The sequence below is a fragment of the Lucilia sericata genome, unplaced genomic scaffold, assembly GCF_015586225.1.
Source record: "Lucilia sericata isolate MDLA Ls3-8-SP2 unplaced genomic scaffold, ASM1558622v1 Contig001817F_arrow, whole genome shotgun sequence".
Taxonomy (NCBI): Eukaryota; Metazoa; Arthropoda; class Insecta; order Diptera; family Calliphoridae; genus Lucilia; species Lucilia sericata.
Window position 1 is genome coordinate 74134 of NW_023995715.1, and position 16703 is coordinate 90836.

Genomic DNA, 16703 nt, shown 5'->3' on the forward strand with positions numbered 1-16703 from the left:
TTTCAGGGAAGAGCTATATAAGGGAGTTATGACCAATTATAGATCCGATTACAGAATGATTTGTATATGTATATACGAACCACATTCGAGTATAATTATATCCCACAATCAGGGTTTTTCCTGCTATACCGATCTTTCTAAATTTTTGACTACTAATAGCTGTGTAAAATGTCAACACGAAATTGATAATTATTTTTGTAATGAGCTTTAACATAATTAAATCAAATTGCATTCAAAATTAGGAAAATATCTCTTTTTTTGCTAACTGCCGGTCCACACTAAGAAACTTTTTTTGGGAAACTTTTGATTTTGCGTGAGAGAGAAAGAGAAAGAATATCATTCATCTCTCTCGCGGTACGGAGTTTCTCGTACTCGGAAACTTGTTTTGTTATTCTTCTTATTCGTACAACAACAAATCAATGCAATTAATACGAGTTTCTGAAACAAAAGTTTCTATGTGTGGACATTAAGGAATCATCAAAAGAGAATTATGAAAAAGTTTATCAACAAAAGTTTTCTAGTGTGGACCAGGTCTATATATCATTTAAAACGTTAATGTTTCCTCCTAATAACTCTCTAACAATGATTAACCATCTGGCAACTTCAATGCTAATAAATTATTGTGAATGGCTTAGGAGGAAGAAGAAGTTTTGGCACAATTTATTTTCTTTTATTTTTTATTGAGTCTTTTCATACTTGTGTGTAATTTGTGTTAAAAATCTTTAAATTTACAACAAAAATTAGGAAATACCTTGAAAATTTAAACAAATTGCAAAGAAAAAATTAAATTCTAAAGATATTTGTGAAAAGAAAACTAATTTTTAAGTGTAAAACAAAAATTGCGTGAGAAAATTTGCGCGCCAAGTTTTTTAGCCGCAAACAATTGGAAAACAACACAACAATATAAAAAAAAAACTGAAAAGCTAAAGCATGGCTCAGATACAAGACTTCCAAGATTTAGTTTTGGATGCCTTAGAAGTGGTGGAATTCAAATTAAGTAAGTTTCATGCTTCACAAACAAGAGATAAATAATAATTTTCAATGTTTTTAAAGTACGCTCTAAATCGGATTTGGAAAATGAAGATTTGGCTTTTCACCCTTTAATGGCCCATCAAATATTTGGCGAATCTGAAAGTATATTTGGTTATCAAGACTTAAAAGTACGCATATTGTATACGGCCGGACCGTTGCATATTTATTTGGGCATAGAATATGGCAAGAAGGTGGATGAATTGTCTAAAGGAGATATTAAGGCTGATGATGTGGTGGCAACTATTGCAGAAAAACTACCCGATGGTTGTTATTTTGTAAATATGGATGAATTTCTTAAGACCCTAGATAAGGCAGATAAATTTCAGCCTTTTGGTGAGAAACTCTGTGAATACAAACAACAGGATGAGGAGAACAAAGAAAGAATCTTTGAATTTTATCATTGCAACTATAAACAACCGTCGTTTTTGAAATTTTTCTCACGTTTGCAAACATTTGTGTTGTGGTTTGTAGATGCGGCCTCTTATATAGATGTGGATGATCCTCAGTGGTCTTATTTTATATGGTAGGTTAGGAATATTTATGTCAAAGAACTTTATTAACATTTTGTTTTTTCCTTATAAAAAAGTTATGAAAAGTTTAAAAATGATAATGGTGTAGAAACCTATGCTACTGTGGGCTACACCACCGTCTATGAGTATTATGCCTATCCTCAAAATATACGGCCTCGTATATCCCAAATGTTGGTTTTGCCACCATTTCAAAAACTTGGCATAGGCACCAAATTTCTAGAAACTATCTATAATTTCTATCAAAACCAAAAGAATGTTATTGATATCACCGTGGAAGATCCTTCAGATGATTTTCAACGTATGCGCAATTTTGTAGATTCCCGTCTATGTAAAAAACTAAAGAATTTCCAAAAGGAAGAACTTAAAAAGGGTTTTAACAAAGAAATGATCAAAGAGGCAAGAGAGACCTTAAAGGTAAAAACTTTTAAACTTTACAAAAATCTTCCATTTATTGCAATTTTACAAATTCTCTAGCTAAACCCCCGCCAGTGTCGTAAAGTGTATGAAATTTTACGTTTGTTTTATACTAACATACACGACAAAGACGATTACACCTCCTATCGTTTGGATGTTAAAAAACGTTTAAACGCCGTTTATCACAAACAATTAAGTGATATCAAAAAAATGGAAAAGGCTAAAATGGACACTGAATGGCTGAGGGCCCGTTTGCCCAATATGAAATTGCGTATTGAACAGCTGCAGGAGGAATATGAACAAGTTGAAAAGGATTATCTGCAGGTTGTGGAAAAATTAAAAGTCGTCTGAAGAAGATTTATTTTTTTTATAATTTTTGTCTCATTTGTATTACACTGTTTAATTTTTGATTCATTATTTTCTTAAATTTTCTTTGTTTATTCATTTTTTTTAACTTATTTTAAATAAAAATTAGTGATTGTAATAAACTGAAGAGAGTTTTGTATTGAATTTTACCAATTTTGTTGGTAAAACATATATTTATGTTGTTGTAAAAGTTCGACTGTGGTCGATAGTTCTTTCCTAGGGAAAAGCTTTTGGCTGATATATGTAGCTGTCGCTTGGTTGACAATGGCTCGTGTCGTTCCGAATCGAAGATTCAATAGTCGTTAATTGGTAAAACATATATTATTACTGTTGTAACAATTAAAGGGTTCGAGCTGTCACGTAGTTCACAATTTTTGCCCGGATATAACTTGAGTTCTTCCGCAGCATTAATGCAATTGTCGTGGAGTCAAAGTTGGGTTCTATTTCAATTTTTCTTTTAGTTGTGTTCATATTCAGACCAAATCTGACTTATTTCAGTTATTGTTCAGTTTTAGCACTAGTTCAGTTCTAGATCAGGGTTCGCTTAGTTCAAGTTCAGTTCCAGTTCAGTTCTAGATCAGTTCTCGTTTTGTTCTAGCTAAGATTTTGCTAAGTTCTAGTTCAAATCAAGTTCAGTTCTAGTTCAGTTCTAATTCAGTTCTATTCAGTTCTAGTTAAGTTCTAGTTCAGTTCTAGTTAAGGTCTAGTTCAGCTCTAGTTCAGTTCTAGTTCAGTTCTAGTTTAGTTCTAGTTCAGTTCTACTTCAGTTCTAGTTCAATTCTAGTTCAGTTCTAGTTCAGTTCTAGTTCAGTTCTAGTTCAGTTCTAGTTCAGTTCTAGTTTAGTTCTAGTTCAGTTCTAGTTCAGTTCTAGTTCAGTTCTAGTTCAGTTCTAGTTCAGTTCTAGTTCAGTTCTAGTTCAGTTCTAGTTCAGTTCTAGTTCAGTTCTAGTTCAGTTCTAGTTCAGTTCTAGTTCAGTTCTAGTTCAGTTCTAGTTCAGTTCTAGTTCATTTCTAGTTCAACTCTAGCTCAGTTCTAGTTCAGTTCTAGTTCAGTTCTAGTTCAGTTCTAGTTCAGTTCTAGTTCAGTTCTAGTTCAGTTCTAGTTCAGTTCTAGTTCAGTTCTAGTTCAGTTCTAGTTCAGTTCTAGTTCAGTTCTAGTTCAGTTCTAGTTCAGTTCTAGTTAAGTTCTAGTTCAGTTCAGTTCCAGTTCAGTTCTAGTTCAGTTCTAGTTCAGTTCTAGTTCAGTTCTAGTTTAGTTCTAGTTCAGTTCTAGTTCAGTTCTAGTTCAGTTCTAGTTCAGTTCTAGTTCAGTTCTAGTTCAGTTCTAGTTCAGTTCTAGTTCAGTTCTAGTTCAGTTCTAGTTCAGTTCTAGTTCAGTTCTAGTTCAGTTCTAGTTCAGTTCTAGTTCAGTTCTAGTTCAGTTCTAGTTCAGTTCTAGTTCAGTTCTAGTTCAGTTCTAGTTCAGTTCTAGTTCAGTTCTAGTTCAGTTCTAGTTTAGTTCTAGTTCAGTTCTAGTTCAGTTCTAGTTCAGTTCTAGTTCAGTTCTAGTTCAGTTCTAGTTCAGTTCTAGTTCAGTTCTAGTTCAGTTCTAGTTCAGTTCTAGTTCAGTTCTAGTTCAGTTCTAGTTCAGTTCTAGTTCAGTTCTAGTTCAGTTTAAGTTCAGTTCAGTTCTATCATCATTAGAATCGTAATGTTGATAATTTTAAAATCAAAATAGGTTTTGAAAATTCTTTTTTATAAAAATTCTTTTTATTAAGGATTTACTTTATTAATAAGGATTTATAATATGTATGTAGGTATTTGTAAAATATTTAAATATATTTGTGCAATATGTTTAATTACTAGATTTATATAGAGGATAGAAATTAAAATTTTAAACATGTAAACAGGGTTTTAAAAACTATGGAAGTATTTCAACATAAAAAAAATAATAACGACAAAAAATACTAAAAAAAACATTAAATAATTAAGAAAACAAATAAAATTATCTTATACCACCATTTTGAACTAAATAATTATAATTTTAATAAAATTTAAAATTAAATCTTAAAGTTGTATGCGAAACAAAACCTATTCTTCTTAAATTTAATGCAAAATAATTATTATCTTAATTTAAAAATTTCAAAATATGAGCAAATTTTTGTTTTTCTTAAAAAGTTCTTTGAGATTTAAAGACAAATACAAATTCAGCATGAACCATATTCTTCCATCCACTTTTCAAAACGATGTACATCATCAGCCGACACTGATTTCTTTGTACGCTGCATAGCATCTTCAAAATCTTGCAGGGTAATGGGTAAATCGATTTCTTCACGACGTATTTGTCGTATTTCTTCGGGTGTACGTCCGAAAATTTGTCGACGCATCGGCATCATAGCAGCATCACGACAAACGTTGCTAATATCAAAACCTGAGTAACCTTTCATTTGATCACCAATCATGTTGGTGTCCAGAGAAGGTGAGAGATTTACATCTTTTAAGCAGAGTTTTAATAAAGCCGAACGGGTTTCCTCTGTAATGAAAGAGAAAAAGAAAATGTTATTTTCAGGGCATTAGTAAATTAAGGATAGATTGTTCGGTTCTAGTTTAGTCATAACTCAGTTCTAGTTGAGTTCTAGTTTAGTTCTAGATCAGTTCTATTTCAGTTCTAGTTCAGTTCTAGTTCAGTTCTAGTTCAGTTCTAGTTCAGTTCTAGTTCAGTTCTAGTTCAGTTCTAGTTCAGTTCTAGTTCAGTTCTAGTTCAGTTCTTGTTCAGTTCTTGTTCAGTTCTAGTTTAGTTCTAGTTCAATTCTAGTGCATTTCTAATTCAGTTCCCATCTTCCCATAGTTATTAACATCGGTCAGGTCTTTATATCGACTAATTACCATTCGGCAGCGCTATATAAATACGTTTCTCAAAACGTCTACGAAAAGCTTCATCAATATCCCACGGATGATTAGTGGCTGCCAAAACCATAATGACTTTATCATCTTGCATTGTGGCATTTAATCCATCCATTTGTATCAATAGTTCAGCTTTAAAACGACGACTAGCCTCATGCTCCGAATCACTACGTCTCGCCGAACACAATGCATCGATCTCATCGATAAATATAGTGCTGGGAGCATAAAATCTAGCCATTTCGAATAATAAGCGCACTAGCTTTTCACTTTCTCCACGATATTTTGACGTCAAAGTCGAGGAGGAGACGTTAAAGAATGTAGTACCACATTCGGTAGCCACAGCCTTGGCTAACATTGTTTTACCGGTACCGGGAGGACCTACCATTAGAACGCCACGCCAAGGCCTACGTATACCTTTGAAAAAGTCTGGCATTATAATGGGCAAAACTACTGCCTCTTGCAGTATTGATTTTGCCTCATTCAAACCAGCCACATCTGTCCACTTAACACCCGGATGTCGTTGGAGTATGTCCTTCTCTAGGGTCTCAACTAAATGCGGTTCATAGCCGGAGGGTGAGAAAACTTTTGATTTCGAGGAAGTTTTCGGTGAATTCTTGGGAGTACTCTGTGATGTGGAATTCTCTTCGAGAGAGGTAGCTTCCTGATCATCTGAATTGGAGTTTTCATCTATGGAATTCTTCTTGACCTTTTCTTTCATTTTCATTTGGGTGTTGATCATTTTACGTGCTCTAACACGTTCCACCGAACGACTTTTACGTATGGGCATTGTGGAGGTTTTCAAAGATCTCGAATTACGTTTCTCTGAACGATCAGCCAGTGAGCCACTGGCTACATTGTGTGAACTACCATGATGACTTAGATTTATTGAGGGTAATGTGGGCTGTAACTCAGGATCTCTACGTCTCAAAGAAGATATCCAGCGGTTGTCATTGTGTGTGGGAAATGATGTTGAATTAGAATGTATGGCATTTGCCGAGGGTCCATTGGTTGAGGGTAAATTTGTATTTGGTCTCGGTTGCGGTGAAACTTCTGAAAAATATTTGTCATTTTAGTTGTTATATTTGAAAATGTAGAGGTAAATTTTCTTCTTCGTATGTACCTTGTGTGGGTATGCGATTTTTTAATCTTATACCTAGACCGGTTGAGGTTTGCGGCGGCACTAGCCCGCCCATAGATGTTGTTCTTGTGGTTTCGGTCTTTTTAACATTACCCGTCTTTGAGGGTCTATGGGTTGTGGTTATTTTGGTGAATGCAAATGGTGGATACTGATCTAGTATCAGAGAATCCATCATGCGGGCCATATGTGATAGTCCTGTTGGTGGTGCGGCTGATGAGCTGTAAGAAGAAGGTGGAGGTTATGAAATAAATATTGGAATCTTTCTCTCTCAACTTTGATTATAAATTTAAGATACACTTGGGACTATAAAGATACTATATAGTCATCAATGCACCCATAATTACTCTTAGTAAAGTTGGGAACTAAATATCAGTTAGGTACTATCAACAACTAACATCCGAACCGTAGACAATTTGAAATCTATGATCCATACATATATTGCATTATAAAATTCTTTAGAAATAGATAATTCCCAATTTCATTTCAATGTCACTTTTTGAAGTTTAATTGCAACCTTAGATCGGCTTAAAGACACATGATAGATTAAATAGTATTCTTTAGCGGAGTTAGGGAATAGTATGTTGAGCCAACAGGATGTTAAGAATAGTAATCTTTGGAGGAGTTAATGAGAAAGAGAACATGGAGAGGAATGATGAAAACTTTCTAATACTCTTGCGTTATTTTCACTGGGTCATTTCAATGTATGTTTCGAAATTTCGATAATGAATTTAGATCGGCAAATGTGGTCCTAATTATAAACTAAAGTGGGTTTTCTGCAATTTGGTTCAGCGTGTTAAGGAGTTTAGAACAGTAGGAGAATGTTGGACATGTTTCATGGTAACAATACGCTGCTTTCAGTGGCTGTTCATTTCAATATCATTTACAATGAGCTTGTATTGGTTCTACTGAAGAGAATTTCCTTGAGATCATGTTTACAATCCGATATCTCGATTATTGGCAATACAACGTGACATTTGCCGAGTTAATGAGAAGATTGTTGAATCTTTTCTAATTCTGTTCCGAAGGCTGAACATTTTACTTGAGTTTCTCATGTAATGACTTTAGAATAATGGAGTTAGAGAAATGTGGTCTTATATGGAAACTGGAGAGGTTTTAGGAGAATAATGTTGAACATACTTTATGTTACCGTTTCGCTGCTTTAAGTGGCTGCTTATTATCAATGTCGGTCATTCGGTAAAACATTATGAAATTAAAGGATTTAATGTCTTAATGATGGAGTGAAGAAGACAAATTTTGAATCCTACCTAATGCTTTGGTTTGAATGGTTTCTTTTAACTGTGATATGGAGCTTTGATCGACTTTACTGAAGAAAGGCTAGGAACTAATGGAGAATAATGAACATTTTTAATGAAAATGTTTCGCTATTTTCAGTGATTCATTTCAATTTCATTAAAAGTTCGATTATGAACTTGAAGAAGTTGAACTAAAGTGAAGATTCAAGAGTTTTCATCTTTTCTTCTGTATTGGCACCATTGGTCTTAACAAAATTGTTATGAACTTTGATAAACTCCCTAAAGAAATCTCAACTCCATTTAGAAATGCTGCTTACAATCCGAGATGTTGTGAGTACTTCATATATTGTATATGATGAAGAGAATTGTAGTCTTTGGCGGAGTTAAGAAGAAGAATCTTGAACACTTTCTAATGCTGTTTTGATCAGTTTCACTGCCTCTTATAAACATCGATAACAAGCTTGGATCGGCGAGACTGAAGCAAGTTTATCAGATACTTACAAATGGAAAATGAAATGAACAGTGATCTTTGACGGAGTTAAGCATCTTTCTAATGCTGTTGTGATCTGTTTCAGTGGCCCATTTTAATGTGTTTTTTAAACCTCGGTAGCAAGCTTGGATCGGTGCTACTTATTCGACATAATCAGATAGAAAAAACTAAGGAGTACAGAACACTTTCTTTGACGGAGTTAAGCATCTTTCTAATGCTGTTGCGATCTGTTTCAGTGACCTATTTTAATGTGTTTTTTAAACCTCGGCAGCAAGCTTGGATCGGTGCTACTTTGCGACTTAATCAGATAGAAAAAACTGGGGAGTACAGAACACTTTCTTTGAAAACATATCGCTGTTTTCGCAGAAACATTGCAATTCCTTTGATAGTTCAATAATGAGCTGGAACAAGTTCTAAGCTAATTTTGTAATTTAAACTCCCTAAAGAAATATCAGCTCTTTTCAAAATACCCTTCTTTTCATCCACCCCTTTCCAACAAACAATTTAAATTCCTGCAACTATTTTAAAATTGCATGACAAAATGTTTGTTCTGACTAAGCAGACAACCCGAAAAAAAAAATCATATGTTTAATGTTTCTTTTAGACACCCAAAGGAGTCGTTTATTGTAATACAACAATTTTTAGTGTTATTAGCTGCAAATACAACAAAAAATTACAACTCCATCTAATATTACAACAGACAAAGTCAAAGCCAACGACATTTAAACACGGAAGGCGACCTTATATACTTATAAATACCTATAATGGGGCGTTAAAAATAGTTTATTTTTAAAGTATATTTTCTAAAATATGAAATTTTCTGTTTACTATTTTAAACTATAAAACAAAGGAAATTCCTTGAATGTATATGGAACTACAAACTAACTATTTAAGTATGTAGTTTTTCATGAAAGTAATTTACTCACTCACTTGATATGACAGTTCAGCCTAATAGGACTCTGCTTGGCAACAGGATGATTACCTTATGCCTAGAGTTCATTAAACTTTTCAGGTTATTGAGCTCTCTTTTTTTATGGAATATTTTATTTTCTTTAATTTTCATGAATAAAATACGTCATTAATGTTTAGTTAAAATACTAATTTTTATTACTGCGTACATATACCCATTCTTACGCGGCTACACAGCGAAATGTAATTATACCTTTTGGTAACTACTTCTAACTACTAAATAATCGATTTTGATTTGTTTTGGAAATTGTGCGTAAAATATCGATTAGAATCGTGAAGAACACACAACCGGCTTTTTTTTGCTTTAATATATTTAGTAAAAATCCTTGAGATATACTTACTGTAACTGATTATTATGTAGATTTATGTTTTATTTGTTTATTAATCATAAAATTATTCGATTATAATTTAGGTTAACTACTATTTATTTATGACTATTTAGTTGCTCAAAGTATTTCATGGCCATTAATCCATTTTTGTGGATGTTGAAGGACCTTTTTATCATATTTTTTTTTAAGGAATTTCGTTTCGTATTTCATTGGACTCGTAAGCACTTTAAGTTTTTTTGGAAAACAAAGTTTATTAAATGTATTTCATTGTAATTGCTGCATGATAAATTTTTCAATTAAACAATTAATTTGATGTGTTGCAATTTGACAAATTCTCATGGTTAAGTGGTTCATTTGTATATCTTGACTACAAAGTTCCGCAATTTCTCTCGCAATTCATATGTCTTCAAATTTCAGATAGACTAGACTAGAGTATAGACTTACTATAGACTAGACTATAGACTAGACTATAGACTAGACTATACACTAGACTAGACTAGTGGCCTCCGGTAGGTTAGTGGTTAGTGTTCTAGTCTAGTAGACCGGAGGTGGTGGGTTCGATTCCCACCTGAGGCACTGGTTAAGGAGCGCACAACAGGCCCGATAGAGGCCTAGGTGTATTTCTTCGGATTTGATGTATTCCTTTCGAACTAACTAACTAACTATAGATTAGACTATAGACTAGACTATAGACTAGACTATAGACTAGACTAGAGACTAGACTATAGACTAGACTATAGACTAGACTATAGACTAGACTATAGACTAGACTATAGACTAGACTATAGACTAGACTATAGACTAGACTATAGTCTAGACTATAGACTAGACTATAGACTAGACTATAGACTAGACTATAGACTAGACTATAGACTAGACTATAGACTAGACTATAGACTAGACTATAGACTAGACTATAGACTAGACTATAGACTAGACTATAGACTAGACTATAGACTAGACTATAGACTAGACTATAGACTAGACTATAGACTAGACTATAGACTAGACTATAGACTACACTATAGATTAGACTATAGACTACACTATAGATTAGACTATAGACTACACTATAGATTAGACTATAGACTAGACTATAGACTAGACTATAGACTAGACTATAGACTAGACTATAGACTAGACTATAGACTAGACTATAGACTAGACTATAGACTAGACTATAGACTAGACTATAGACTAGACTATAGACTAGACTATAGACTAGACTATAGACTAGACTATAGACTAGACTATAGACTAGACTATAGACTAGACTATAGACTAGACTATAGACTAGACTATAGACTAGACTATAGACTAGACTATAGACTAGACTATAGACTAGACTATAGACTAGACTATAGACTAGACTATAGACTAGACTATAGACTAGACTATAGACTAGACTATAGACTAGACTATAGACTAGACTATAGACTAGACTATAGACTAGACTATAGACTAGACTATAGACTAGACTATAGACTAGACTATAGACTAGACTATAGACTAGACTATAGACTAGACTATAGACTAGACTAGACTAGACTAGACTAGATATAGACTAGACTATAGACTAGACTAGACTAGACTATAGACTAGACTAGACTATAGACTAGACTATAGACTAGACTATAGACTAGACTATAGACTAGACTATAGACTAGACTATAGACTAGACTATAGACTAGACTATAGACTAGACTATAGACGACTATAGACTAGACTATAGACTAGACTATAGACTAGAATATAGACTAGACTATAGACTAGACTATAGACTTGACTATAGACTGGACTATAGATTAGACTATAGACTAGACTATAGACTAGACTATAGACTAGACTATAGACTAGACTATAGACTAGACTATAGACTAGACTATAGACTAGACTATAGACTAGACTATAGACTAGACTATAGACTAGACTATAGACTAGACTATAGACTAGACAATAGACTAGACTATAGACTAGACTATAGACTAGACTATAGACTAGACTATAGACTAGACTATAGACTAGACTATAGACTAGACTATAGACTAGACTATAGACTAGACTATAGACTAGACTATAGACTAGACTATAGACTAGACTATAGACTAGACTATAGACTAGACTATAGACTAGACTATAGACTAGACTATAGACTAGACTATAGACTAGACTATAGACTAGACTATAGACTAGACTATAGACTAGACTATAGACTAGACTATAGACTAGACTATAGACTAGACTATAGACTAGACTATAGACTAGACTATAGACTAGACTATAGACTAGACTATAGAATAGACTATAGACTAGACTATGGACTATATTCGGTTTACTTTAAAATATCTAACTCCGCGAAACCCACTCTTTTCTTAGTCATAAAAGTTTCATGTTTAAAAAGAAAACATTCGTAGAGCTGCATATTTTATAACAATTTTTAAATTGAGTTCATCACTCAATACATGACACAATGTTATTAGTTGTATTTTATTCATGTTTCTATATTTTAATTTATTCATAGTCCAATATTCTACTTTCATAATGTACTAAATATCAGTAGAACTACTTACATACAAGAAAAGAATTATTAAAAAAAAACTAAAAACTACAGAAATATGAATACAAAAACTACGAATACGAATACAAGTACAATGAGCTCAAATGTGTAAGGATGTGGAAAAATGGCTAAAGAATCCTTGGTATAAATGAAGTGTTCTCTTTTCGTTCTGTCTGTCCATTGTACAATTGTACACATGTGGACTATGGTTACATGAGTATCACAAAAGGATGTCACATTTAAATCGACATAATGTGGGATATTTAAAAATAACTTAAAAAAATATAAGTTTAAATAATGGTTATACTAGCATAGACAGTTATACCATTAATATGCATGTAGAGAAGAAAAGCCACTTAGAATATAACGGAAATAAGGAAACTAAAATGTATCTTTTTAATGTATCTTTTCTCCTTGTTCTCTTTTATAATATGTTGGAGATTAAAGCAGACAATTTATTAGTGCATCCAAAAGTTCTACGTGAACTTTTTGTTTAAGATGCTTTTTTTTTTGTTCATTTACGACAATATGTTTCTGGTTCTAGACATTTACACTTGAGACATCGAACCACTTAGCAAATTTGATGTTGGGATAAAAAACTATTGAGGGATTTTGTGAGTCATAATGTGTAGAAATTATACCCACTTTAAAGTCCAAAGAAGTGTCTACATGACACTAATGAATACTAAAGGGACGATTGTTGATTTCATATTTGCATTGCAAACTTCTCGAAAGTGATTCACTAAAAGTCAAGTTCTTCGTGTGTCAAAGTACCAAGATATGAAAAAATCTTTAAATGGGGATCATCTTTGTGGATCAACTTCTGCAAATTTGTCTAAAGTCTAAACGGTAATGCTAGATCTTGAGTTCCGACTCTTTGTCATCAATGACCAAACAATTCACTGATTAGGATGAAGAAAGTTCAAGGGTTTTAGCAGATCTCGAACATAGATAAGTCCATATCAAATTTCAGCACAGGTCTAGAAGTAGTTTGGAGAAATGGTGTCTTTCTTTTCACCATTTTGCGAAAGTAATGTGGTGACTCTAGATATTCCCAAGGAATTTGATAGGGTGTAGCATGCTGTCGATAACTACTTCTATCGATTTACATCGAACATTCTCGAGATCGATTGATACGAGTTGTTATAGATTTGATCTTATTAAACGAGATCAAGGTTAATCTTAATGTCTTCTTTTTGTGTCGGTAACTAAATTAGTACTTCTCTGGATTTACATACATATATCGTGCACTTTCTCAGAGATCGTTCTATACGAGATACGATCTTTCTCCTAATATATTTCTTATATTTCCAAATCACCTTCTATGTATGTCAAACTTCCAGATCTATTTACTTTTTTGCAGATGATAGCAACATTTGCCACTCAAACTTATTTAATTACAGGCCAAACCTTCCGGATTGTATTGGAACAATAAGGTTAAACATGCTTGATCTATATTTAAAGGTGTAAAGGGACCAGAAGTTCTCAAGTTTTCCATACATATTCAAAAGAAGAATTCAAGTTTCGAATATAGCATTCAAGCGTTTCGGTTTTTAAAACGGACTAAACACTTCCCTCCAACCGTATACAGGAGATGGCGAAGTGATAGTTCTTTCGATATTACAATGGAATATGTTTCTCTGAATTTAGGAATCAAGTTCCTAATAGTAGCAGATGTGCAATGCATTATAGGGAAAACTCGTTAATTAGCCGTACTGATCGTGTGCGGAATAAATAGGTTTTTCCTAAACATTGTCCGATTATTTCCCAATTTGTAGGGTTGAACAACTTGACTTGATTCTGGAATTCTCGATTCTCGAAATCAGACAACAGTTGACAGAATAAGTCTTTTAAGAAACGCTGAACACTTTAAAGCTCAAAGATCGGCATTTGAAGCTAAATTCGGCTTTAAAATAAAATTACCAAACTGTTCTTACCGAGTTAAAACAATTTCTTCAAAATTTTCCATTAATGTATTCTGTACCATAAAAAAATAATTCCGATATTTGGTCATATTCATCTAAGCACTGATCTTGAAATTAGACGAATATAGACAGAGATTTGAAGATCAGCTGGTAGATAATGGATGCTTTTCAATCCTACAAATCGAGTGGTAGTAGGGAGTATATACTGTGACAAAATCAACAGTTAAAGCTAAATTTTAACTATGTAAAGATCTGCGATTGAAACTAAATTTGGCCTATAGGGACTTAAGAAATATCTCCAAAATCTAAACTATATAAAGAACAAAGATTAATGTTAAATTTTAACTATGTAAAAATCTGCGATTGAAGCTAAATCTGGAATATAGGATTTGTAAAAATCTATGATTGAATCTAGTCTGGCACTCTCTCCGAATTGCGAAATAATTAAGATCTCGAATTGGAACTATTTTAAGGCAAATTGAGACTATGTGAAGACTTACGATTGAATCCTGTTGAATCATGCGACTAAAAGTAATTAGCATTATATAAAGATATTGTTGAGATCGTAGGAACCTAAAATAAGGCAATATAAAGACCTCATAATGGGACTACATATATATTTAAAGGCTTGTGATACTATCTAAACACCTCACCTATTAATTTCAAGTCACACATTTAACATTTTAAAAATAACTTCCTAATACCTTTTGTAAAATTAAAATGTCAAATAAATTAGTCTGACTTGGCAGAAAATTTTCTTTATTTTCCCAACAACTACTTATAACCCTTAATCATCTTGTGAAGAAGTCTAGCTATGAAAACTCCCACCCACTTTTTCAAGTAATTGAAATATTAAAGTACATAAAACTTCGACATTTACCATTTACATTATTGATTAGAAAAACAACAAACAAACAAAAAATCGTCTGCAAAAATTTCTTCTACATTTCTTTCAAAGAAAAATACTTAAACCACAAGAAAAACAATTTTTTCACATTATAAATTCCAAGAGGTAATGATTACTTCTCACGCTAATAATTATTTACTTACTACCCACCATTCATGTAAGTCCCATAGGGAATGATAGGGCGTATGCCGATATGTGGAAACAAATGGCACTGCCACTTCATATTCCACTTGTATGGGTATATCCGGTGCTGGGGCAGGACGATCTAAGGCAGGATTTGAATTCGATACAGAACGTTTGCGTAAATAAATATTTTGATTTGAGGACATATTTGAATGATGATGCATTTGCTGTTGCGAATGATGATGATGATGCTGCTGCGGCTGTTGTTGCTGCTGAAGATTACCATTCATTTGATGTAGATTATTGGTGGACATGTTTCCAGCATGATGATTAATCATTTGAGGAGCTGTGGGCAAGTTTCATGATTATTACCCCAAACCAATTTTGATTGTTGCTATTGTACATATTTTGTTAGTTTTAATTACACATCTAGGGAATTTTATTAAACAAATTTAAAATCATTTCTTTAGTTTATTATTAATATTTTATTATTTCTTTAGTTTTAGTTTTCCACGATTTTTTCTTAACGTCCGCTAGTTTAAGGGTAGTTTTACAACTGACCATTGCTGACGGTCTAACAGAACAAGAATACTACAACAAACGCACTACTATGAGTACTTGGAATAGTTAGTTTTCTTTGTTTTGGTTTGTGTTTTAGGGTTTTTATTTTCTCTTGAATTGTATGTTCAGGGGAGCCTTGCCATGAACAATAAAGTTTAGTTTCTTTTGGTATTGGTATTGGTCAACGTAAAAGTTAACAACAACACAGACGTATCGTTAGCTGATGGAAAAAATGGGGCTAATGTTTCCAAGGGGCCTTATCGGAAATTTTCTTTCTTCATTACTTTCCGACTTAAAGGAGCTACAGGGTATATCCTTCTTAAAAATTTTGGGAATTCCCAGCCCACATCACCGATTTTATGTTCTTCTCAACCAGCTTCGTCTAGTCTATAGTCTAGTCTATAGTCTAGTCTATAGTCTAGTCTATAGTCTAGTCTATAGTCTAGTCTATAGTCTAGTCTATAGTCTAGTCTATAGTCTAGTCTATAGTCTAGTCTAGTCTAGTCTATAGTCTAGTCTATAGTCTAGTCTATAGTCTAGTCTATAGTCTAGTCTATAGTCTAGTCTATAGTCTAGTCTATAGTCTAGTCTATAGTCTAGTCTATAGTCTAGTCTATAGTCTAGTCTATAGTCTAGTCTATAGTCTAGTCTATAGTCTAGTCTATAGTCTAGTCTATAGTCTAGTCTATAGTCTAGTCTATAGTCTAGTCTATAGTCTAGTCTATAGTCTAGTCTATAGTCTAGTCTATAGTCTAGTCTATAGTCTAGTCTATAGTCTAGTCTATAGTCTAGTCTATAGTCTAGTCTATAGTCTAGTCTATAGTCTAGTCTATAGTCTAGTCTATAGTCTAGTCTATAGTCTAGTCTATAGTCTAGTCTATAGTCTAGTCTATAGTCTAGTCTATAGTCTAGTCTATAGTCTAGTCTATAGTCTAGTCTATAGTCTAGTCTATAGTCTAGTCTATAGTCTAGTCTATAGTCTAGTCTATAGTCTAGTCTATAGTCTAGTCTATAGTCTAGTCTATAGTCTAGTCTATAGTCTAGTCTATAGTCTAGTCTATAGTCTAGTCTATAGTCTAGTCTATAGTCTAGTCTATAGTCTAGTCTATAGTCTAGTCTATAGTCTAGTCTATAGTCTAGTCTATAGTCTAGTCTATAGTCTAGTCTATAGTCTAGTCTATAGTCTAGTCTATAGTCTAGTCTATAGTCTAGTCTAGTCTAGTCTA

At 33.1% G+C, this 16703-nt stretch overlaps 2 protein-coding genes across 2 annotated transcripts; one reads left to right on the forward strand and one right to left on the reverse strand.

The window, feature by feature from the left end:
• Positions 1-661: 661 nt before the first annotated feature.
• Positions 662-2467, forward strand: LOC119612741 (histone acetyltransferase type B catalytic subunit). Its single transcript, XM_037968597.1, has 4 exons — positions 662-997; positions 1054-1555; positions 1619-1976; positions 2037-2467. Exons 1-4 carry the CDS (start codon positions 931-933, stop codon positions 2325-2327), a joined length of 1218 nt encoding a protein of 405 aa, XP_037824525.1. The 5' UTR covers positions 662-930; the 3' UTR covers positions 2328-2467.
• A 1613-nt stretch (positions 2468-4080) lies between these two features.
• Positions 4081-15207, reverse strand: LOC119612742 (katanin p60 ATPase-containing subunit A1). The gene is made up of 4 exons (XM_037968598.1): positions 14944-15207; positions 6346-6581; positions 5208-6275; positions 4081-4854 (listed from the first exon to the last, which is right to left on the reverse strand). Exons 1-4 carry the CDS (start codon positions 15204-15206, stop codon positions 4529-4531), a joined length of 1893 nt encoding a protein of 630 aa, XP_037824526.1. The 5' UTR covers position 15207; the 3' UTR covers positions 4081-4528.
• Between the last annotated feature and the right edge of the window lie 1496 nt (positions 15208-16703).

Coding starts and splice junctions, on each gene's coding strand:
- LOC119612741 (XM_037968597.1), top strand. CDS start 931: ATGGCTCAGATACAAGACTTCCAAGATTTAGTTTTGGATGCCTTAGAA. Junction 1,556..1,618: donor CAGTGGTCTTATTTTATATG/GTAGGTTAGGAA, acceptor CTTATAAAAAAG/TTATGAAAAGTTTAAAAATG. Junction 1,977..2,036: donor AGGCAAGAGAGACCTTAAAG/GTAAAAACTTTT, acceptor CAAATTCTCTAG/CTAAACCCCCGCCAGTGTCG.
- LOC119612742 (XM_037968598.1), bottom strand. CDS start 15,206: ATGAATGGTAATCTTCAGCAGCAACAACAGCCGCAGCAGCATCATCAT. Junction 6,276..6,345: donor AAATCGCATACCCACACAAG/GTACATACGAAG, acceptor AATATTTTTCAG/AAGTTTCACCGCAACCGAGA. Junction 4,855..5,207: donor TTATATAGCGCTGCCGAATG/GTAATTAGTCGA, acceptor CTTTCATTACAG/AGGAAACCCGTTCGGCTTTA.